Raw genomic sequence first — 24,372 nt, forward strand, 5'->3', positions numbered from 1 at the left:
TTGAGAAGGTAGTGGTGAGCTGCCTTCTTGAGCAGGATATGTGGTGTAGGTACACAAACACAGCACTGTTAGGGAGAGAGTTCCAGGATTTTGACCCAGCAACAGTGAAGGAATGCGATATAGTTCCAAATCAGGATGGTGTGCAACTTGGCAGGGAACCTATAGTGATGGTGTTCCCATGCATCTGCTGCCCTTGTTCTTCCAGGGGATGAAGGTCACAGGATGTTATTGTTGTATAAACCCCCAAGTCCATACAACATTTGCAAATAATGTAGATGGGCTTGGGGAGCAGGTGCCAGGCTGCTCCTATGCTCCAGGAACAGCCTTATGGGTCATGGGCCAGCCACTAGGAGGTGCATGACCCAGGAGTGAACCTTCCTCTGATTCCTCTGTATTAGGGGCAGAATGTGCCAACCCAACTCAGTATAGCTGACCATGGGAGTTTATGGGACATGCGTGAATCAAACTCCATGTTCAATAATCTGTCTCCCCTTGCATACTAAATTTCTATCTAAATAACAAATATACCCAAATGTTCCGGACCCAGGACACTAAGTAATTCTATGAGCCAGAATAAGACGGTGACATAAATTGGCATTTTCCTTCTGCACAAGAATGAATACTCTGGATCACCAAATACCTTTAAAAGAGAACTGGATCAATGTCTGTTGAGAAGGAGGCTAAAATTATAAAGATATTAATAATTTGATTCACATGGGCATTATGGGGCTAGAATAAAAACAGATAATGCTGAAAACACTCAACAGGTCAGGCAGCTTCTGTAGAGAGAGAAACAGAGTTAACGGGCCTGATTCCAATTCTGTTCAAAGGAATGGATTTTGCATGAGTTAAAATCGCTAACATTACACGTTGATGACCTTTCGTCAGAACTGGCATTATGGAGCTCTTGATTGGGCGAGTACGTGTTTGAGGTTGTCATCTGTAGAAGGTGGGAAGAGTGAGTTTGATGAGCAGATTGACCTTTTCTCATTTCTGACTTTCTTATGTTATCACACAAGGGACAACGAAAGCAACACTCACCTCTTCAGGCCGCACTTGGGCGTTAATCAACTGATAAACCACGGAGTCTGAGAGTCTAGTTTCTTTCAATAAAAAGGAGGTCAGTGTTTCATCATCCTTCAGAATATCTTTGATTCGAATACCTTTCCCTTAAAATGAAATAGGAATATCATGAGAACAGGAAAATAGAGGAAGGAAGATCTTCTTCACCCATCAACTTATTTTTTGTTTTACTTTGTTACATTAGTCAGAATGTAATATTGCAGATCTCAGATATTATAGTATACTTCTGATAGCCAGTTGGTGAAGGAAGAATCCAAAGCCAGTTTATTCTTGGGATAGATTTATTCACAGAGTGAAACATTACAGGTATATATCTCCTGACTCCACTCACCTCTTGTGTCAGTAATTGTCTCTTTGTATGTGCTCAAGAAACCATCCAATCAATGCCCTCCACATGTATGTGCTTAACTTCAATTGATACAATTAGATGTTGCACCACAAAAGGAGGCTATTTGACCCATTGTGACCATTTCAGCTCTTTGTAATTAGCTCCACTCCTGTTCTTCTCATGGCACTGCAATTTTCTCCCCTCTATGTATTTCTTGATTTCTTTTGAAAGTTATTAGTGAATCTGTTTCTACCCTTTCAGATAGTGCATTCCTGACCATAATAACTTACCATGTTTAAAAAAAAAATCTCCTCATCTCACCTCTGGCCATTTTGCCAATAACTTAAATCTGTATCCTCTAGTTAATGACTCTCTGCCACTGAAAACAATTTCTCCTTACTTACTCTATCAAAACTCTTAATGGTTTTGAATGCCTCTATTAAATCTCCTCTTAGCCTTCTCTGCTCTAAGGAGAACCACCCCAACTACTCTAACCGAGTCACGTAACTGAAGTCCCTCACCCTCTGTACCATTCTTATAAATTGCCTCTGAACCCTGTCCAAGACATTGACATTCTTTCTAAAATGTGTTGCCTAGAATTGGACACAATATTTTAGCTGAGGTCTAACCGGTGATTTTTAAAGGTTTAGCATCACTTCCTTTCTTTTGTACACTATGCATCTATTTGTACTCTATGTCCTAAAAAATCCAACATAAGGCCAACAATATAGGTATTATTCGCATTACCTAACAACATCATTATTTGAATATTGCTGAAAAGAGAGACATGTTGCTGAAGCTTTTTGTCTTGCACTTATTAGGACAAATGCAAGAATGCCAAATTTCAAACGCTCACAACAATTTATACCACAGGACAAAAGGGGTGCTGATTAGTTGGCAAGTTGACTCCGATTGGCTGAGGCATTACCATGCTTCTGGGCAATTATGCATTATTGTGTGCTAATAACTACATCAACAGCCCATTTAAAATAATCAGTTGAGCTTGTAAAGTGGTACATTTATGCTTTCTAGAAGCAACAATACATTTATATGCAGGGATTTGATAAAAATGGTTATTTTTCAGACTGGAGGATGGTAGACAGTGGTTTCCCAAAGAGCCAGTGCTAGGATCATTTGGATACAGAGTAAAATTCCAAAACTTATCGATGATACCAGACTGGGAGGAATGGCAAACAGTGAGGATGATACAAATCGACTGCAACAGGCTATAAAAAAAGGCTATCAGAATGGGCGGACAAGTGGCAGGTGGAATTTAATACAGATTATGACACGTTTAAATAAGGTATACAAGGCAAGACTGTTCCCAGTAGCTGATGGTACAAGGGCTAGGGGGCACAGGTTTAAAGTTCTGGGCAAGAGATGCAAGTGGGGGGTGAGAAGAAGAATGTTTTATGCAATGAGTGGCAATGACCTGGAGCTCGCTGCCCGGGAGTGTGGTAGAAGCAGAGGGGATCAGTGATTTCAAAAGGGAATTAGATAGCCACTTGAAGGAAAGGAAGTTGCAGAGCTACGGGGATAAACAGGGGAATGGGACTGACTGCTTTGCTCTATAGAGAGCCAGCATGGGCTGAATGGCCTCCTTCTGTACCAGTAATGACTCTATGACAACCGTGATTACATTCCAAAAGGTATTTCATTGGCTTCATTCTTCCCTCAATCTTCTTTGTTTTGAGATGTGCTGAGGTCATGAAAGGAGATATACAAATGCAAGTCTTTCTCTCTTTTAATAAAGGTGATTTCTTCTTGCCTGCAATTTTTCTGGGATTAGTCCTGAGTATATCCATGAAGTCAGACAGAAAACACACATCATCCCAGATCTTTCTCAGCTTATAGATTTCAGGCTTATCAAACAGCTCCTGAACATCTGCGTATACTCGAGCAAGTCTAGAAAAAAGTGCAGGGGAACATGAAAATATTAGCTTTCACAGCACGTGGTCCAAACCTATCCAAAACTTTAACTGCCACATTTTAACAATGTGCATGGGAAAATGTCAATGTTGAAGTAGAATATAGCCCTTATTCTACAGAGTCAGCTGATCACAGCCAAGGCAGGAGTTGTGTTACTGCAATTTACCTCACTGGGTCTGTGAGAATTGAGCGGTGAGAGGACGGGAGAGGAAAAACCAGTCACATTTCCCTGCCCCTGACCGCTAGCACTGCTGGGAAACATTCACGTTTTGATACCAGGTGAGGACATGATTGGTCTCAGCCACAATGCTCTCCATTGTTAAGTGTAGCTCACTGACATGGCTCACACATGAGGAATAGCCACTTTTAGCGAGGAGGTAGAAGGCTGTTAGTATCTTGGACTGTGATCCAGCAAAAGTGGGCACCTTTAGAAGAGGATGAGGAGGCAACATTGGCCAATCGCTGTCCTCCCATAAATATATACATTAAAATGCTACTGGTAGAATGTACAGCAGACAGAATGCCGACATGAACACAGTTACTTTTAGTAAGCTTCCTGACACAGGATAGCTTATTGTACCTTAACATTAAAGAATCACAGAATGATTATAATTGAACAACAATTACATTAAATTAATTGACACACTTGACTGCATCAAAATATACCCAAAAAAGACAAAAACATCTCAGCTTTCATGACACATTTCCAAAATCAGATTGCTTAGCTGGGTAGCATTAATGCAGTGTGCCATGAGTCAGGGGCCAAGTATTTGATCTCAGCCACCGTGATACATTACAATTGAGCTTGGTCTGGTCATCAGTTGCAATAATAAACCATGCTGGGGTAATGGGAGGAGAAAAACTACTCAGTCTGAAGGGATCTCTTCATCTCCCAGCTTTCACTCGCAAAGCCTCTATGGTCACTGTGCCATGGAGTCGCACACCAGCACCAGTCACAAACTTCAGAGAAGGACTGTAGGGGGTGTAGATATGTCAAAAAGAGATGAGAACAGATCAAGGGCTAACTGAAACATCAGTGGTATTCACAGTTAATTCTTTTAGGGTTTTGTTAAAGTTTTAAAACAATTTTTATATTTACTTATGAATGAATAATTATAGCTACCTATAATTAACTATCTATTGGTATGCAACAACAACTTATATTTATATAGCACCATTAATGCAATGCAACATTCCCAGGTGCTTTACAGGAGCATTATAAAGCAAGGTATGACACTGAGCTATGTAAGGAGATTTTAGGTCAGATGACCAAAAGCTTGGTCAAAGAGGTAGGTTTTGAGAAGTGACTTAAAAGAGGAAAGTGAGGTAAAGAGGAGGAGAGGTGTAGGAAGGGGATTACAGAGCTTGGGGCCTCAGCAACTGAAGCATGGCCACCAGTGGTGCAGCGATTATAATTGGGAATGCACAAGAGGCCCAAATTAGAGGAGCATAGATATCTCAGAGGCTTATGGGGATGGAGGAGATTAGAGAGCTAGGGAGGGACAAGGCCATAGAGGGAATTGAAACGAAGGATAGAATTTTAAAATCAAGACATTACTTGACTGGGAGCCAATGTAGGTCAGCGAGCACAGGGGTGAGGTGGAACAGGACTTTTTGTGAGTTAAGATAGGGGCAGCAGATTTTTGGATGACCTCAAGTTTACAGAGGGCAGAATGGGGAGACCAGCCAGGAGTGCATTGGAATAGCTGAGTCTAGAGGTAACGAGGGCATGGATGAGGGTTTCAGCAGCAGATGAGCTGAGACAGGGCGAAGTTGAGCAACGTTACAGAGGTGGAAATAGGCGATCTTAGAGATGTCAGGAAATATGAGGTCAGAAGCTCAACTCAGGATCAAATGTGACATCAAGGTTGTGAATAGATTGGCTTAATCTCACACTGTTGCCAGAGGAAGTCAATAGTTAGAGAATGGAGTTTGGGCAGGGACTGAAAACAGTGGCTTTAGTCTTCCCAATATTAAATTGGAGGAAACTTCTGGTCATCCAGTACTGGGTGTCGGATAAGCAGCCTGATAATTTAGCAACAATGGAGGATTCGAGAGAGATGGTAGTGAGGTAGAGCTGGGTGCCGTCAGTGTAAATGTGAAAACTAACGGCATGCCTTTGGATTATGTTGTCAAGCGGTAGCATGTAGATGAAAAATATGAGATCCTTGGGAGACAATGGAGGTAACAGTGCGGGAGTAGGAACAGAAGCCATTGCAAGTCATTCTCTTCTTAGGATTAGATAGATAAGAATGGAACCAGGTGAGACAGCAGTGGAAGGCGTTTGCAGTAGGATGGTGTGGTAAACTGTGTCAAAGACTGCAGACAGAGAAGGAGGAGGAAGGAAGGTTTACTTTTGTCACAGTCACATGGGATGTCAGTTGCAACTTTGATAAGAGCTGTTTCGGGATCACAGTTGGAACGGAAACCTGATTTGAGATATTCAAACATGGAGATCTGGGAAAGATGGGAATGAATTTGGGAGGCAACACACGTTCAAGGGCTTTGGAGAGGAAAGGGAAGTGGGAGACAGTTTGCAAGATTGGACACGTCAAGGGTTGGTTCTTTGGGGAGAGAGGTGATGATTTATAGGAGAGAAGGACAACATCTGAAGAGGGAAAACCATTTACAATATTGGCTAACATGGAGGCCAGGAGGGGAAGTTGGGTGATCAGCAGTTTAGTGGGAATAGGGTCAAGGGAATAGGAGGCGGGTCTCATGGACAAGATGAGTTCAGAGGGGGCACGAGGGGGTATAGGAGAGGAATTAGAGAAAGATGTAAGTTCAGGGCAAGGGCAGGGGGGGACCCTTGAAGGAAGTGTGACCAAGAGGGCTGATGGAAGGGAGGGAAGAGGCAGAGGTAGCTGATCGAATTGTCTCAATCTCAGTGACAAAAAAGTCTATGAGCTCCTTGCACTTGTTCTGCGAGCTGAGGGTGGAGGGGACAGGGAAGAGGGGGTTAAGAAGTAGGTCTGCAGCCATGATAAGAAGCTGGGGGTCACCTGTGCATCCCAGGATGATTCTGGAATAGTGAGCAGTTTTAAAAGATGGGAGTGGGACCCAGTAGTGTTTTAAGTGGCAGGTCCAGCCAGATCTAAGCCAGGCTAAGCCAGTTGTGCGCCATATCCTTTCAAGTCTGCGTCCCTTGGGCTTAAATGAGTGGAGGTGAGGGGTGAACCAGGGGAACAGCCAGGGCAGGCCAGAGTAATGGTTTCTGTGGGGGAAGGTGGAGGTGAGAGCGTGGTTGAGTAAATCAGATACACTTGTTAATTTGTCACCAATGTAGTATAACAAGTATTTATTGTGACCATGAATTCTTAAATTATACTTACATGGAGTTGTTGTAGTTTGAAACCACACCAGGAGATTCTCCATGAGTAGGGTAGCGGAAGCAGGGGTTCTTCAGATTACAGAAAATTCCCTGTAGCCATGGCAACATTCCTGCAGAGGGCATCGCTTTATTAGGAAAATGGCCTAAATAGGGAAAACATGCAAAGAAGTTTCATAATATGTTGTCTGTACGCTCATTCTTCTTAGAAACTTATTTAAATTCTCCTTTTAAAACAAAGCTGCTGATTCCAAAGAAAGGATCTCTGTTTCTCACTTTGTTTCTTGTGATTGTACTAATACTTCAGCTAAAGCAAGTGTCCTTGGAACTGTATCAACTATTCAGCTTCAACCCAAGCAGCAGAAAGCTTCTCGGTGCTGCAGCGCTGTTGCCTTTCTCTATCCGTGAAATATGCACCTCTTGGGGAAAGAGATTGATGAATTAGGGCAGTTTGTGGCGTGCAGTTATTATTCAGACCAAAAACAGACAGGGACTCCTGCCAACATTATCCACTTGTAAAATCTTACACTCAGCAGCTCCTCGTGACACACTGTTGTGCTCAGTCTCAAGCTGGATGGGGCTGGAGATTCAAAACAATGACATCTTTTCGGTATCGAGTTACATGGAAGCAATTTAGAAATAACCAGAAATGTTACGATGTTTGTTTTTACTTACATTCATGTTGTTGGTGGAGCGGATTTGATTTCCGTAGCCAAACCAATACAAGAAAAAGAGAGAGAGGCCAGACAAGTTCCACCAGAAAGCGGAGCTGGTAAAAATTTAAGAAAATGAGGTTAGTTGAAGAGCAGTGTTTTTAAAATAAAAACACAATAGATTCACGTTTTAGAAATAGCCTATTAAGTTGTTTTGAATCCAGGTTTCCTCCATTTCACCCCTTGTCAGACTTAATTTTGTCTCAATGCTTTTCCATAACTTCTCTCATAGGCAGGTGAGTAGGTGATCACATTGACAATCTGTCCACCACTGATGTATACTTTTGTCCATCCCTTTGAATGTGGCTGTGCTGGGAACAGATTTTACATTTTACTGCAAATCAGGCATTGCAGGCAGTCCAGAGAAGGTCCACTAGGTTGATCCTGGGTATGGAGGGATTTTCTTATGAGGAGAGGTTGAGTAGGTTGGGCCTGTATTCATTGGAGTTTAGAAGAATGAGAGGCGACCTTATTGAAACATATAAGATTCTTGGGGATCTTGACAGGGTAGATGCTGAGAGTTTGTTTCCCCTTGTGGGAGAGACTAGGACCAGAGGACATAATCTCAGAGTAAAGGGTCACCAATTTAAGACAGAGATGAGGAGGAATTTCTTCTCTCAGAGGACAGTGAATCTGTGGAATTCTTTACCACAGAGGGCTGTAGAGGCTGGGTTATTAAGTATATTCAAGGCTGAGATAGGCAGATTTTTAATCAGTAAGGGAATCAAGGGTTATGGGGAAAAGGCAGGAAAGTGGAGTTGAAGATTATCAGATTAGCCATGATCTCATTGAATGGTGGAGCTGACTCGATGGGCCAAATGGCCTACTTCTGTTCCTACATCTTATGGTCTTCGGCATAACATGTCTTAAAAAGAATTCACAATGCACCTCCAACAGCCCCCCAAATGTACTGCAAACTAAATGGCACCACATTAGGACACAAACTACAATGCAGTTCGGGACTGATTTGTGGACTGGGTTCATGTTACAGGGAGTTGTATCAAGACTCACAATTAAGTATAATTAGAAGCATGACTACATTGACTCCCATCAGCTCTGATCAGTTTAGCGTTCAGAAATAAAAAGGATCAAAGTCAGCACTGTCTTTGACCGACAAATGACATACCCTGGAGAAAGGATCAGGAACAAATCACACTCCTTGTCTTAATAGACTTAAGGAAAGCTTTCACTGCATTGACCACAGCACAGTTCTTGCCAAGATCAGGTGACATGGAAGTAATAATGCGACTACTTAATAGAGAAAAGGTACGTCATAAAACCAGCCATTTACCAGTCTAGTTCAATAGCTGGTACATTCCTTACAGACTTTTTCTGTGTTTGTCCCTATGATTTAATTATTAACGACATGTTAAAGATCCATCATGTTCCAAGAACTCCCCTGCTTGACTCTAGCTAAGGATGACGTGTTCTGCCTCGACTCTCTGCAGGCTAAAAATGACTTAAAGGAGGATGGGCAAAACCCACATCATCAGCAACAAGGTTATGCTCACAGTATTCTAACAGATACAGAACAGATAACATGCAGCTATTTCCTTTAGTAAAAGGTAGCTGAAATATCTGATCAGGCACATATGTCTGTCATGTCCATAATCTAGTTAATCAGTACAGGTGGAAACTCATTAAACTATATTACATGAGGAAATACTTCACTCAGCCCTTCATGAAACTACAAGTGGAGTGCCTGTATCAAATATATTAGATTGCACCGCAGGTAATCGACCCATTTTTTGTAATAAACCTGTAAGAGAAATTCCAAACCAACAGAATTTTGCAATATAGTTTGAGATCCAAGGTGAAAACTTCCTGCATTAAATTAGTGGAGCAGGTCAACATAGAAAAATCCTTAAAATTCCTAACTCCCTGTGGAGGTTTCCCTAAGTTCAAAGGAAATCTATTAGGAAAAATCCTAATGCATCCATTTTGCTCATGGTTTTGGTGCCTCCAGTTATAAGGTTCTGCCTCTGAACTCTTGATCAGTTCCTTTCCACTGCATGATCATCTTTTTCCCCTTTAATAAATTGTTTGATTTTCTTTTATTAGGAATCCATAAGGCAATGATCTTTTTTCTTCTCCTTTATTTGTTCACGAGATGTGGGTGTCATTGGCTAGGCCAGCATTTATTGCCCATCCCCAATTGCCCTTGCTCAGAGAGCAATTAAGAGTCAACCACATTGCTGTGGGTCTGGAGTCACATGTAGGCCGGACCAGGTGAGGGTGCAGATTTCCCTCCCTAAAGGACATTAGTGAACCAGATGGATTTTAATGGTCATCATCAGACTTTTAATTCCAGATTTTTATGGAATTCAAATTTCACCATCTGCTATGGTGGGATTTGAACTCAGGTCTCCCCAGAGCATTACCACAGGTCTCTGGGATAGCTAGCCCAGTGACAATATCACTAGGCCACCACCTCCCCCAGAATCTACAGATCAGACTATTGCCAGTGCTTTCAATACCCAGCCAGTGAGAGATACATAAAGGGTATCTCAGGCTGACCTTCTGATTATAGCATGATACCTTACAACTGCAAAGGCCTGCAGCACCTTCCATATATTATTCCTTACCAGAGGTGACTGGGAACATCAACTTCTACAATCAGTATAAACCAGCTACTTTGACTAGGCAGTTTGCTTTATCATACCCAGTACCAGTTTAGTTTATCATGTGTACATATGCATCAAAATATCACCTTAACTGTTCTTATATTAAATAGCTAGTGACTACTCTTCCATGGCATTGGAATATACCAGAAATCTAAATTCCCAATTACTAATTATTATCTTAACTTATTGCAGATAATTTATATTCCTATTTGGTTTCCATTTCATCTAAAACCTAACTGTATTTAACTTGACTTGTAGAGATATTGACCTGGATTTTGCTGTGGTGGTGATGGCGGACCTGTCAGCAACTTCGGGAGTCCACACATGCGCAGAATAACATAGAAATCCAGAAGTTGTTGGCAGATTGAGCCTATGTTCCTGTACAGGATGCATTGTGGAGGCTCCCACAGACTGAATTCTCCATTGCTCATGAACTTCCACTTCTATGCTATTAGACCATGTTGAATGAAATGTAACTGGGTTTTTAACAGTGTATTAACCTCATAATTACTGATAAACACTCTCTGTGGCCTTGAAAAGTTAATTTTGTACTTGTGGAATGTCAGCTAACTCCCTAATGATATAGAATTACACATTTTTATTTTTTTATTAAAGAGCTTGTTTATCTTTATTTTAGCTTAATCTTAATTCAAACATAAACCTTTATTTCACTATCTGAAACTGTAAATTATAAGTAAAGGATAAATCAGTGCTTTTAACTGCCCAGATTGTTGTGCGTGAACACTACTATGCAATTGGCCCCTAAACTGCTTGCACTCATCACTGCTGCTGCATGCCAAGCCACCCCCTTTAACTTGGTATCAGATTTAAGCTGCATCGGGAGTGGGGAGAAAACCGAGACTGGTAGATCTTTGTGGGCAGCATATTTTTGAGGTCAGCGGTGAGTATCCTTGCTTTGCCACTGGTTGCAAATTCCAGGCCATTATAAACCTAAATGCACTAAACATTTTCACTGCACTCATAAGCATTATTGGACATCTAGTATGGTTTGAAGAATAATTATGACTACTAAACAAGTCTAGAGATGTCAACTACCTTTGGAGTTGAGGGGGCAGAATGAGGTTGCTTTTTCATTCCTACTGTGGGTTATTTGGCAGCCCTATCTTTTAATAATAGAGCAGTATGGAAGTCCAATATTGGTAACTGATGTTGGCTGCTAAAAAATGGAGTGGAGGCCAAACAGAGGAGAGATCTTCCATTTGCATGCAACTTCAGAATTGTATTCAACTTCTTGTTTGGAAAACTGGAATTGCATACAAGCCTGCATAGCCATAAATAAACAAATTGAAATCTGAATCAACTGACTGAACACAGCTTTCTGCTGTCCATATCCCAACTCACAGCAGGCCCCGTTCATCCTTCAGCCTTGGTGCTTGCTGGAACAACATTGGCTCAAGGATAAGCAATACCTTGATTTCAAAGTTCTCATCCTTGTTTTCAATCACACCATGGCCTCACCCTTCCATTTCAACCCCACAGCCCTCTGAGATACATGCACACTTCCAGTTCTGACATCTGGAGCATCTCCAATTTTAATTGGTCCACAATTTGTTGGGTGTGTCTTCATTTGCCTAGGCCCTAGCATCTGGAATTCCCTAACGACCTCTCTTTCCCCCCTTAAGGCTATCCTTAAAACCATCAAGCTTGACCACATCTGCTTATGTGGCTTGGCATCAAGTTTTGTTCGATTATGCTCCTGTGAAGTCCCTTGGGATGTGCATTAGAGGTGCTATATGGATGCAAGTTGTTGTTGTAAAGTAAAAATAGCTAACTGAACTCGATGACAATCTGCTAATCCAGTTTCTGAACATTGTTTACACAATATTTGATCCCACATTAATAGTCTCCTTATTCCACTTCCTTTCTACTGTTAAGCGATGTGGGAATGAATGCAGGCCTTTGTTCATGTACTGACCTTTTGTCTCTTCCTGAGCGTCCAGTTCTTCCACAGCAGCAGAGAGATCTGATTGGAGGAGCTCATTCTCTCACCTCTCTCCCACTACAGTAAGTTAGTATGTGCAATTCTGAAAAATAAACAGCAAGGTCTTAAGATATTAGTTTACAACCGACTTAGACAATTGAATTATTTTTAAAAACAGGAAAGAGCTGCACTTCAGGAGATGCTAGTGCTTGACTTGAGTTCCTTAGTTTCCTCAAATAGCTCAACTGCTTAAAACAGTAATCAGCTGAACTGTATAGAGCAGGAAAGTCCCAGAACTTTTGTTATGTTGGCTCATTTTAGTCAAGCTAACAGTAGAGATGTTGAAAGATGAAACAAAAGAAAACTGGAATAAAAACACAAAGTAGTGTCAGCTGTGGCTCCGTTAGGAGCACTCAAGCCTCTGAGTCACAAGGTCCAGGGTTCAAGTCCCACTCCAGGACTTGAGCACAAAAATCAATGCTGATACTCCAGTGCAGTACTGAAGGTATGCTGCATTATTGGAAGTGTCATCTTTTGGGTGAGTTATTAAACTGTGGTTCCATCTACCTGCTTGGGTGAATGTAAACGATCCCATGGTGATATTTCGAAGCACTGGAAAAGTACCAGCACCGGCTCCTTTGTAAGAGGCTCCAAATTCAGTGCTGAGAAAGGTGGCGCAGCAGCAGCATCCTCTCTCAAGCCAACATGCCCGGCATCGAGGCACTAAGCACTCAGAATCAGCTCCACTGGGCAGGGCATGTCATTTGTATGCCTGTCAACAGGCTCCTGAAAAGCATCTTGCTCTACTCAGAACTTAGCCGTGACAGGAGTTTCCAGGAGGGCAGCAGAAACGCTATAGGGATGTCATCAAAGCATCCCTGAAGAGGTCAAACACCCCCCGCCGACCCACAGAAGATCCTGGCCTGTGACCGGCTGAATTGGAGAAGGTTCGTTCTGGGATGCTCCAAACACATTGAGAGAATTCATCAGTACCACACAGAGGTGTAGGAGTGAGTGCACTAACCCCCAAATGTCTCAGATACCTGACCCACCTGCCCCATATGTGACAGAGCCTGGAGATCGTGCTTTGGACTAATCAGCCACTTCAAGGCCCATCGAACAATCTTTGATCCCAAGGGGCTGCCTAGGAAGAAGGCTGTTTGTCGAAGTTTGCTGTATTATTATTATGCGTTCATGGGATGTGGGCTTCGCTGGTTGAGCCAGCATTTATTGCCCATCCCTAATTGCCCTTGAGTAGTTGGTGGCATGCTGCCTTCTTGAACCACTGCAGTCCATGTGGTGTAGGAACACACACAGTGCTATTAGGGAGGGAGTCCCAGGATTTTGACCCAGCGACAGTAATTGCACTTCAAAAGTGCTTCATTGGCTGTAAAGCATTTTGAAATGTCTGGTGGTCTTGCATATAAATATAAACCTGGGGAATACACAGCAGGTCAGTCAAGTTAATATTTCAGATGGGTACCCTTCATCAGAACTGAACACAGGAATGTTTCCAGTCTTCAGGTTGAATGAAGGCTACGTACCTGAAATGTCAAAACATGTCCTGTCCCTTTACGGATGCTGATTGACCTGCTGTCTGTTTCCAAGGTTTTGTGCTTTTATTGGCTGGGAAAGGCAGAAAATTAGCTGCTGATCACTATCCAGTGACCATTGCACATATCTGGATGTCAGTGGGGATAGGATTAGGATTGGCTGTGATGTGCTTTCTGACACTCACTTTCCAGATGACAAATAGCCACTTGGATAAGGGTGGAAAGGTTGATAGTTGCCTGCAGAAACACTCAACACTGTGACCCTAACACCTTTCGGAGAGAAAAAGGGACAAAATAGACCTGAAAACAAAACCAATAAAATACCAGACCTCCATTTTTATGTCAAGAACATAGGAATCTGCCACTTCTTCTTAACATTCCATATCAAACCAAAACTTCTACCTGAAATACTAGTGACAATGTTTTTTCTCAGACAGCACAGTCCTTGGAGTTTTGTCCTTTGGCAAGAATCATAGAAGTTCCAGGACAGAAGAAAGCCATTGCGATGGTGTCGCTACAAGATTATTTTGGAGCTGCCTAGCTTTCCTGCCTCTAGCCTTTCTCATAGATTCACAGAATAATATAGCACAGGGTGATTCAGCCCATTGTGCCTGTTCCAGCTTTTTGGTACAGCTATCCAATTAATCCCACACCTCCTACTCACCCCCGTCGCCTGCTCTTTCATCATAGCTCTGCAATCTTTTTTTTCCCCTTCAAGTATTTATCTATTTCTCTTTTGAACATTACGATTGAATCTTATTCCACCACCCTTTCAGGCAGTACATTTCAGACCACAGCAACATGCAGCATCAAACAAAGGCCAGGATTTTCCGGACCCATCATGGTGGGATCTGCTGCAGGGATTCGGCGGCCCAGTCAAAAGTCCATTGACTTTGGGCAGGACCAGACGTTCCCGGCAGTGGGCGGGGCCAGAAAATCCTGCCCAAAGTTTCCTCATGTTGCCTCTGCTTTTTTTTTTGCCAGTCGCCCAAAGATGGTGATGTAATGCTAACGTCGCTGGATTAGTAATAGAGAGACCCCAGGCTAATGCTCTGGGGATACGGGTTCAAATCCCACTGTAGCAGCTGGTGAAGTTTGAATTCAGTTAATATTTTCTGGAATATAAAGCTAGTCTCGTTAATGGTGACCATGAAACTATCATCAAATGCCATCAAAAACCCATCTGGTTCACCAATGTCTGTTAGGGAAGGAAATCTGCCATCCTTTCCTGGTTTGGCCTACATGTGACTCCAGGCCCACAGCAATGTGGTTGACTCTTAACTGCCCTCTGAAATGACCTAGCGAGGGCAGTTAGGAATGGGCAACAAATGCTGGCCTTGCCAGCATTGCCCACATCCCATGAACGAATAAAGAACCTTAAATCTATATCCTTTGCCATTCTGACCTTTCTGCATTGGAAACAGTCTTTCCTTATTTACTTTATCAATACCTTTAATAATTTTGAACATTTCCATCAAATCTCCTCTTAACTTCCCCTGTTCTAAGGAGAACAACCCCAGCTTCTCCAGTCTCTCCACATAACTGAAGGCCTTCATCCCTGATACCATTTTAATAAACCCTCTCTAAGGCCTTCGTTCCTAGAATATGCTGCAGAGAATTGGACATGATGCTGCAGCTGAAGACTAATCAGTCTTTTACAAAGGGTTAGCATAACTTCCTGTCCTCTATGCCTCTATTTATAAAGTCAAAGGCCCCATATGTACTTTTAACAGCCTTCTCAACTTATCCTGCTACTTTCAAAGGCTTGTCTACATGCACCCTAGCTCTCTGTTCCTGTATCCGCTTTAAAATTTAGTTTTTTTCTCATTCTTCCTATCAAAATGGATTACCTCCCAGATCCCTTCTTTAAATTTCATCTGCTCATTTCACCAGTCTGTCTAGGTGCTCCCGAGGTAAGCTACTATCCTGCTCCTTGTTTACTTTATTTCCGAATCTCGTGTCATGCAAACTTTGACATTATGCTCTGCAAGCCAAGTTCAGGTCATTAATATAAATAAAAAGAGCAGTGGTCCAAACACTGGCCTTACACTTCCTTCTCGACTGTAAAAATACTCTGTGCTTTCTGTCCCTTGGTCAATTTTATATCTATGCTGCCACTGTATCTTTAAACCCGTTCTTTAATTTTGCTAACGAGTCCATTATGTGGTACTTTGTCAAATGCCTTTTAGAAGCCCACATACACAACATCAACACTGTCTGTTACTTCAAAGAATTTGATCAAATAAGTCAAACATGATTTGCCTTAAACAAATCATGCTGACTTTCGCTTATAAGGCCATATTTTTCCAAATATCAATGAATTTTGTCCTAGATGTTTGAGCGCCTCTGACATTAGGCTGTCTGCTCTGTAATTGCTGGGTTTATCCCTCTTGTTTTTAAACAGAGGTGTAACATTTGTAATGCTTCAGTTGTCTAGCACCACACCCCATACCTGAGGAGGATTGGAAAATTGTGGTCAGAGCCTCTGCAATTTCTACCCTTGCATCCATCCATTACCTAAGATGAAGCTCATATGAACTGAGTGACTTTTCTTCTTTGAGTATTGCCAAGCTTTTACATACAAACTTGTATCTATTTTTATCCCATCCAATATTGCTATTACCACCTCCTATATTCTGACTTTGGCAGTATCCTCTTCTCTAGTGAAGACAGGTGTAAAATGGTCATTTGCACTCTGTCTCCACAAGAACATCTTTTTTTTGTCTCTAATTGATCCCACTGTTCCTTTGATTACATGTTGAGTATTGATATTTTTAAAAAAGGCTTTTGAGCTTGCTTTTCTGGTAACCACTGATGTATTCTTGTACCCTCTCTTTGTGCCTCTAGTTCTCTTTTTTAGATCTCCACCTCAGATGATAGGGCAGGTTGAAAGTGCGGGTTAATAAAGCATACAGTATTCTGAGCTTTATCAATAGGGGTATGGCATATAAAAAAGAAAGGAAGTCATGTTAAACCTGTATAAAACACTGGTTTGTTCTTAACTGGAGTATTGCATCCAGTTCTGGGCACCACACTTTGGAAGAATGTGGAGGCATGAGAAAGGGTGCAGAAAAGACTCAAGAGGATGGTTCCAGGGATTAGGAACTTCAGTTACATAGATACAATAGATTGGAAAAGTTGGGACTGTTCTCCTTGACTAAGAGAAGCTTGAGAGAAGATTTGATAAAGACATTCAAAATCATGAAAGGACTGGACAGAGTAGATGGGGAGAAACTATTTCCATTGGTAGAAAGATTGAGAATGAAAGAGCGCAGATTTAAGGTGATTGGCATAAGAAGCAATAGTAACATGAGGAAAAGGTTTTTCGCACATCAAATGGTTAAGGTTTGGAAAGCCTGAGAGTGAGGTGGAGGCAGGTTCAATCAAGGCATTCAAGAGGGAATTGGATTATTATCTGAAAAGGAAGAATGTGCAGGGCTACAGAGAGAAGCTGGGCGAGTGGCTCTCGGTGAAGTGCTCCTTCAGAGAACCAGCACAGACACAATAGGCCAAATGGCCTTCTTCTGTGCTGTAATCATTATATGATTTTATGATTCAGTTCCTCTATTCTTTCTATATTTAGTTTGGTTCACTAATGCATTGTGGATCCTACATTTGTCATAAGCCTCCTTTTTGGGATAGCCAAGTGGACAGTGTGCTAAAAGAAAAATCAAACAACCGGATGTTCATCCTCAGATCCCTTATCCCTTTCAGACTCCCTGTCTGTAACCTGTTGTTGATCTACACAGGCTACAGATAGGCTGCGCCTGTATGGCATCCTGGTCTCACGCACATGCAAACTGCCCAGATCAAAAGAATACAGAAGTACGTATTGAGATTGATCTGAGGCCCTCAGTACCACACATAAGACAGTGACCTTCATGTCACAAAGTTCAAAACTCTTCAAACAAGAAGAGTTAATACCCAGAGTAATCAAGGCAACTCAGCTAAATTCAACTCTGTAAGATGCAGGAAGGAAAGGTGCCAATGTAGCCCTGTTCCTCACATGCTTCAGGTCCTCAATGAAGTATTTAAATGGTGAAATTTATATGTACTTCAGTGCCTGTAATGTAGGAGTGGTGTACTGGTTTGCAATTTTAATAAAATTTTAATTCAATTTTATCCTTCTTTTAATATCCTGTTCAACACTTCCCTGTTACATGCTGAATTTGTCTATTTTTGTTACTACATGATTGTTACATGTTTGCATGTTTTTATCTTGATTACTTAGTCTTTATATCATTTTTTCAATGTAAGTTACACTGCAATTCAGCGTTTGGGCTGCAAACGTGCTTCCTGACTGAAATACCATTATTATTATTACTATAATTTTTCAGTCTCATTTAAACCACTATATCTTTAGTCATCTAGAGACTCAAACTTTGAATGTGCCTACATTGTACACAAACAATTTTCTCTTTTGAAGGGCTCCTATTGTTCAATTATAGGTTTCTCTACCAGCTTTACATTCCAATCCATCTGGGTCAGATTATTTTTGAACTCGCTGAAGTTTGCCCTCCATTAAGAGCCTTTCACTTGACTGTACCTTGCCTTTTGCATAACTATTCTAAACTTGATATTATGATCACTCTTCCTCAAATGCTCTTCCACTGAAACATGTTCCACTCAGGCCAGTTCATTCCCAGAGCTAGGTGCAGCTCTTCTTCCTTCCACTTTGAACAAGAAAGACACAGATTAATAAAGTTCTGTCATGCACATTTCGGGAATTCATCCATTTCTTTGGTCTTTACTCTGCTACTATCCTAGTCTATATCAGGGTAATTGTCTCCCATAATCACTGCTTTATTCGTGCATCTTTCTGTGATTTGCCTGCCAATTTGTTCCTCTCTGCTTCCCACCTTTTTGTGGCCATATAGCATAAAAACTCCTCAGCTTTTCCTTAATTCTGACCAAATAGATTCTATATTTGATCCTTTATCGACATCATCTCTATTCAGTGCTATAATAGTTTTCTTGATCGATATTACCAACTCCCCTCCTTTCTTTTCTGAATATGTTATCAATTCATATACCAGTAGAAATAATCTTTCACTTAGCATGTCAAGCCTATTCAAAACTTTGAAGATGCAATGAAACTTCTCTGCTCCAAGGAGTTTGGTTCCAGTTGTTTTTTTTAGCAAAACTGTACTCTCTTATTCCTTATAAATGTGAATTGTCCCACATTGCTTCAATGTCTTGTAGAGATTCATCATCACTCTCTTGGTTTTATAGAAATGTCCCTGTCCACATTACTCATAATTCTGTGTCTTTTTTACAGCTTTAATCCAACTTTTATACATCATAACCCCAGTCTCCCTCCACTCATCAGTTTAGCACATATTGACGTACTCTCATTTTCCTTCTTTCAGCTTCTCCCATTTTACTTGTAGTCGCCACAATGCTTGTTGATCACCCTTCTCCATTTCCTCCTGTCAATCGCCCATTCCTCTTCAAAATCCTGCTGTGTTTAAGTCTCTCAGCACCACATCTTTCCATCTGGTCTTAGGCCTTCCTCTTCTTCTTCCTGGCAATCCCAACTCCATCAATTACCTCACCACATTTCCTGTCTCTCTCTGAAACATACCATTTCAATCTCTTCTCGGCTACTTTCTTTTCGATGCTCCCACAATCTTCACTGACCACCTGATGTGCTGGTTTCTAAAGTTGTCCTTTCTTCTCACTCCACACATTTATCTCAGCATTCTCTTCATTTTCCAAAATTATTACTTCGTATTTACCTACATTGCCTTACCCATTCATGCCTTGGGCTTCAATCTTTATAACAAATCTCTTATGTGGCATTTTCTCAAATGTTTTTTGAATATCCAAATATGCTACATCCCACTTGTTTACACACAATAATTTCAAATAAGTTACTTAAGTACGACCTGCCTTTTTACAAACTTGTTGGTTTGGATCAGTCTTATTTTCTTTGTGTATACTAATATTATCCTTTAAGTTGGTCTGTTGTAGTTTTTCTATGAATACAGAAATGCGAATATAGCGCATACTAAAATGTGTTGAAGCAGGGTTTATGGAGCATTCTCTGTACTATGAGAAGAGTTTGAGTTTAGCATTTGATACTCAGCATGAATTCTCCAGACTCTTTCATGCTGTCTCACAATTTTGAAAGTCATTTCCAACTGCACTTTGGACTGCCAGCTACCTAGACATTGGCCCTTAATTCAAGACAATACCTCTGCACTGTTGATTTGCTCAACCACTCCCACAACTCCATCTTTGATGCTGTCCCCAGGAAAATCTTCACTGTGTCCCATCTGAGTTGTTTTCTGATCCTGTTTTTGCTAACCCGAATCCAAGGGGTGTAGACTTTAGTGTACCTCATGCACACTTTATATCGCCAAATATCTGCCTTGACCACATCCAACTCTACCAGGCCTTGGTCTCTATTTTAGAATCATCCTGGAGGGCAAAGGTAAGCCATCTTTCTCTACTACCAATTTCTTAAGCCCCTTGCTCCTGCCATCTACACCATAAGACGTAGGAGCAGTAGTCCATTCGGCCCATTGAGTCTGCTCAATGAGATCATGGCTGATCTGATAATCCTCAATTCCACTCTCCTGCCTTTCCCCCCCTAACTTTTGAGTCCCTTACTGATTAAAAATCTGTCTATCTCAACCTTGAATATACTTAATGACCCGGCCTCTACAGCCCTCTGTGGTAAGAAATTCCACAGATTAACAGGATCAACCTAGTAAACCTTTTCTGGACTGCCTCCAATGCCAGTATATCTTTACTTAGATAAGGGGACCAAAACTGTTCACAGTATTCTAGGTGTAGTCTACCTAGCGCCTTCTATAGTTTTAGGGAGACTTCCCTATTTTTATATTCCATTCCCTTTGAAATAAAGGCCAACATTCCATTTGCCTTACCTATTACCTGCTGAACTTGTATGCTGGCTTTTTGGGATTGATGCATGAGGACCCTCAAATCCCTCTGTGCTGCAGCTTTCTTCAGTCTTTCTCCATTTAAGTAATATTCCACTCTTCTATTCTTCCTGCCAAAGTGCATAACCTCACATTTTTCCACATTATGTTCCACCTGCCATGTTTTTGCCCACTCACTTAACCTGTCTATATCCCTCTGTAGACTCTTTGTGTCATCCTCACCACTTGCCTTCCCACCTATTTTTGTGTCATCAGCAAACTTGGCAATAGTACATTCATTTCCATCATCCAAGTCATTTATATATATTGTAAATAATTGTGGCCCCAGGACTGATCCCTGTGGCGCTCCACTAGTTACAGGATGCCATCCCAAAAATGCACCCCGTTACCCAACTCTCTGTCTTCTGTTAGTTAGCCAGTCCTCTATCCATACTAATATACTACCCCCAACACAATGGGGGTGCTTAAGTAGCCTTATGTGCGGTACCTTATCGAATGCCTTTTGGAAATCCAAATATATTACTTCTACTGGTTCCCCTTTATCTACTTGTTACCTCCTCAAAGAATTCTAATAAATTTGTCAGGCATGATTTCCCCTTCATGATTTGTTAGGCATGGTTTCCCCTTCACCGCATGGACTGCAGTGGTTCAAGAAGGCAGCTCACCACCATCTTCTCAAGGGCATCTAGGGATGGGCAATAAATGCTGGCCCAGCCAGTGAAGCCCACATCCCATGAATTAATTTTAAAAAATGAAGCCATGCTGACTCTACTTGATTATATTATGCATTTCTAAATGCTCTGCTATTACATCCTTTATAATGGACTCTAACATTTTCCCAATGACAGATATTAAGCTAACTGGCCTATAGTTACCTGTTTGTTGTCTCCCTCCCTTTTTGAATAAGGGTGTTACATTGGCAGTTTCCCAATCCTCTGGGACTTCTCCAGAATCTAAAGATTCTTGGAAGATTACTACCAGTGCACCCACTATCCCTGCAGCTATTTCCTTTAATATCCTAGGATGCAACCCATCAGGTCCAGGTGACTTATCGGCCTTTAGCCCCATTAGTTTCCTCAGTATTTATTCTCTAATGATAGTTATTGTATTTATTTCCTCCCCCTGTTTTTCCCCATGATTCCCTCACCTCTAATGACACGTGGGAGGAGCTTGAAAGTTTTAGTCCATCCTGAGCTTCTTTTCTGCTTTGCCCTTGTTCATGAAGCCTTACCTTTCCTCTCACTTACCTGCCCATCCTGTCCATTAACTCCTGTCTCTTTCTCTCTATAGCCGTCTGGTTTCTCTCTGATTTCCCTTCATGGTTCCTCCAAGCTCATCTCATGTATGAATCCAATTCTGGCTCCCTCAATCCTAGTTTTGCTAAACTTCTGACTACCCAACTTTATTCCTTGGCCTTCATGATAGCTGATACTGTTAATAATTAGCTCTCCTCTGTTTTTAATTTATTTATGAGATGTGGGCATCACTGGTAAGGCCAGCATTTATTGCCCATCCCTAACTGCCCTTGAGAAGGTGGTGGTGAGCCACTTTCTTGAACCACTGCAGCCCTTGTGGTATGGGTATGCCCACAGTGCTGTTAGAGACAGTTCCAGGATTTCGATCCAGTGACAGTGAAGGAAAGGCAACCTTTTTCCAGGTCAGGGTGGTGTGTGACTTGGAGGGGAACTTGCAAGTGGAGGTCTTTCCACACACCTTCTGCCCTTGCCTTTCTAGGTGGTAGAGGTCACATGTTTGGAAGGCACTTTAGGAGGAGTCTTGATGTGTTGGTGCAGTGCATCAAGTAGATGTTAGATGCTACTGCCACTGTGCACCACTGGTGGAGGGGGTGAATGTTAAAGGTGGTGCATGGGGTGCCATTCAAGCGGACTGCTTTGCTCTGGATAGTGTTGAGCTTCTTGTGTGTTATCGGAGCTGCACTCATCCAGATAAATGGGGAGTATTCCATTACACCCCTGACTTGTGCTTTGTACATGGTGGACAGGCTTTGGGGAGTCAGGAGGTGAGTTATTTGCTGCAACATTCTCTACCTCTGACCTGCTCTTGTAGCCACAGTATCTGTATGGCTGGTCCAGTTCAGTTTCTGCCAATGAAAACCCCCCCTGGATATTGACAGTGAATGGATTCAGCGATGACAATGGCATTGGAAGTCAAGGGGAGATGATTAGATTCTCTCTTGTTGGTGAGTCATTATCTGGCAATTATTTTGGCACAAATGTTACTTGCCACTTATCAGCTCAAGTTTGAATGTTGTCCAATTCTTGCTGCATGCATGCATGGATTGTTTCAATACTGAGTAATTACATATCAGCAACCAACTTAAGCATTTTCACACACATGTGATTGTCGGGGATTGCAGTAGAATTTTAATGTTAACCTCAAACTCTAGTCTTCAGTTTATATATGCACACTAATTCCACACATTTCATTGACTCTACTTCAATTAACCTGTGGAAATGATTTTAGAAATTCAATTTAGCAAAGAATTATTTTGATTTAAAGAGGGATATATTTTTAAAAGCTAAAATGGTGTTTTACCTTTTAGAAGGCTACAGCACAGGTTTTGTTTTGTAATACAAGTATTTGTTAAAGGAATTAAAAACCATGTCATTATTTTATTACCAAGTTACACATTTTATTATTTCTGTATAAGATCATTTATAATGGAGTTACCACTTACAACGTTCATTATACATTTGCCAAAAGCAATATAAAGTTCACAAAAACAGCTACTAATATCGAACATTCAACTCTTTTTCATAACTTTATATACTGTAATCTAAATCTCATTAACTGGTTTCGAATTGAGAAGGATTATAAATAGATCCAGTACACATGCATTCTCATGCTTGTACATGTGGGACTATCATATTCATAATGCTGTTGCATTAGTATTTTGACGCTACTCTATGATAATACTTAATCCAATTAAAACAAATTCTTATGACAGAAAAGGATTTTATTTTGCTGACATGCCCAGAAATGTGGACCAACCAACATTAGCTCCTTATACAAAACTGCACTAAAATCTCAAGCTGGTCATGTAGGCAAAAATCAATCAATATTTAACAGATTCAAATCTATTTCATATATCGATTTCTTAGAATGTTGCTTTATAAATTAACAAAAAGATACAGATATGTGAACAGTTGAAACAGACCAGGTAAAAGATAACAGCTTTACTGCAACACAACTCCAGCCAACAATCTAGGTAAGTTTTAGCTCTGAAGAAGGGTCATACGGACTCGAAACATTAACTCTGTTTCTCTCTCCACAGACGCTGTCAGACCTGCTGAGCTTTTCCAGCATTTTCTGTTTTAATCTAGATATGTTTTCTTTATATCTGTTTCCATCTAAATGTGGCCAGAGACTTACAGCTTATTAGTTGATACCTAATTATCAAATACATTTTAATATGTACATACTGAGAGCTCAATATGAGATATTCATAGTTTCACCGCAGGTATTTTTCCCAATGGTGACTTTTCATGCTTAATAAATCATATGCAATATTCTCGTCCTTTTACAGAATGCTTTGGTTTGAATTGTACAGAAGCATCTTTAAATGAGGAGACAATGGCCTAGAAACTGAATCATGCGGTGCCCATTCTTAGGCATAAAATTGGTGACATGTGCATTCTCCATTTGTTAGACCTGCTCAGCTGGTGTTTAGGGCACGCAGCTGAAACTCGTGTTAGGCACCCTAGTTTCATCTGCATTGAATATAATATTTGTTTTCGATCCCTATGTCAAATGCACTGCGAATAACCACAGCAGATGCTCAGCAGCCAAAGCATTAGTCCTTAAAGGGCCTGCTGGAAGTTGCCACAGAAAAGTAAGTCTTTAAGTGTCTTATTGTACCTTATTGTGGAGTTTGGAGGAGCAAATGCTTCTTCTGGTGCCACATTAAAACGGAGGGTTTCAGTCGGCTACTGTATATCCCTTA

General features: G+C 41.2%; 1 protein-coding gene across 1 annotated transcript in view; it reads right to left on the reverse strand.

Annotated features, from left to right (window-relative positions):
• The window catches only part of abca4b (ATP-binding cassette, sub-family A (ABC1), member 4b), a 134,600-nt gene that overhangs the window by 109,396 nt on the left and 832 nt on the right, over nt 1-24,372 (reverse strand). Inside the window, exons 2-6 of the mRNA XM_078560822.1 lie at nt 11,942-12,050; nt 7,344-7,437; nt 6,673-6,814; nt 3,180-3,316; nt 1,042-1,169 (exon numbers count right to left, since the gene is read on the reverse strand). Of these exons, the coding sequence (XP_078416948.1) occupies nt 1,042-1,169; nt 3,180-3,316; nt 6,673-6,814; nt 7,344-7,437; nt 11,942-12,007 (567 nt within the window). The 5' untranslated portion in view covers nt 12,008-12,050. The remainder of the gene's footprint in view (nt 1-1,041; nt 1,170-3,179; nt 3,317-6,672; nt 6,815-7,343; nt 7,438-11,941; nt 12,051-24,372) is intronic.

The sequence above is a fragment of the Cetorhinus maximus genome, chromosome 17 (assembly GCF_964194155.1).
Source record: "Cetorhinus maximus chromosome 17, sCetMax3.hap1.1, whole genome shotgun sequence".
NCBI lineage: Eukaryota > Metazoa > Chordata > Chondrichthyes > Lamniformes > Cetorhinidae > Cetorhinus > Cetorhinus maximus.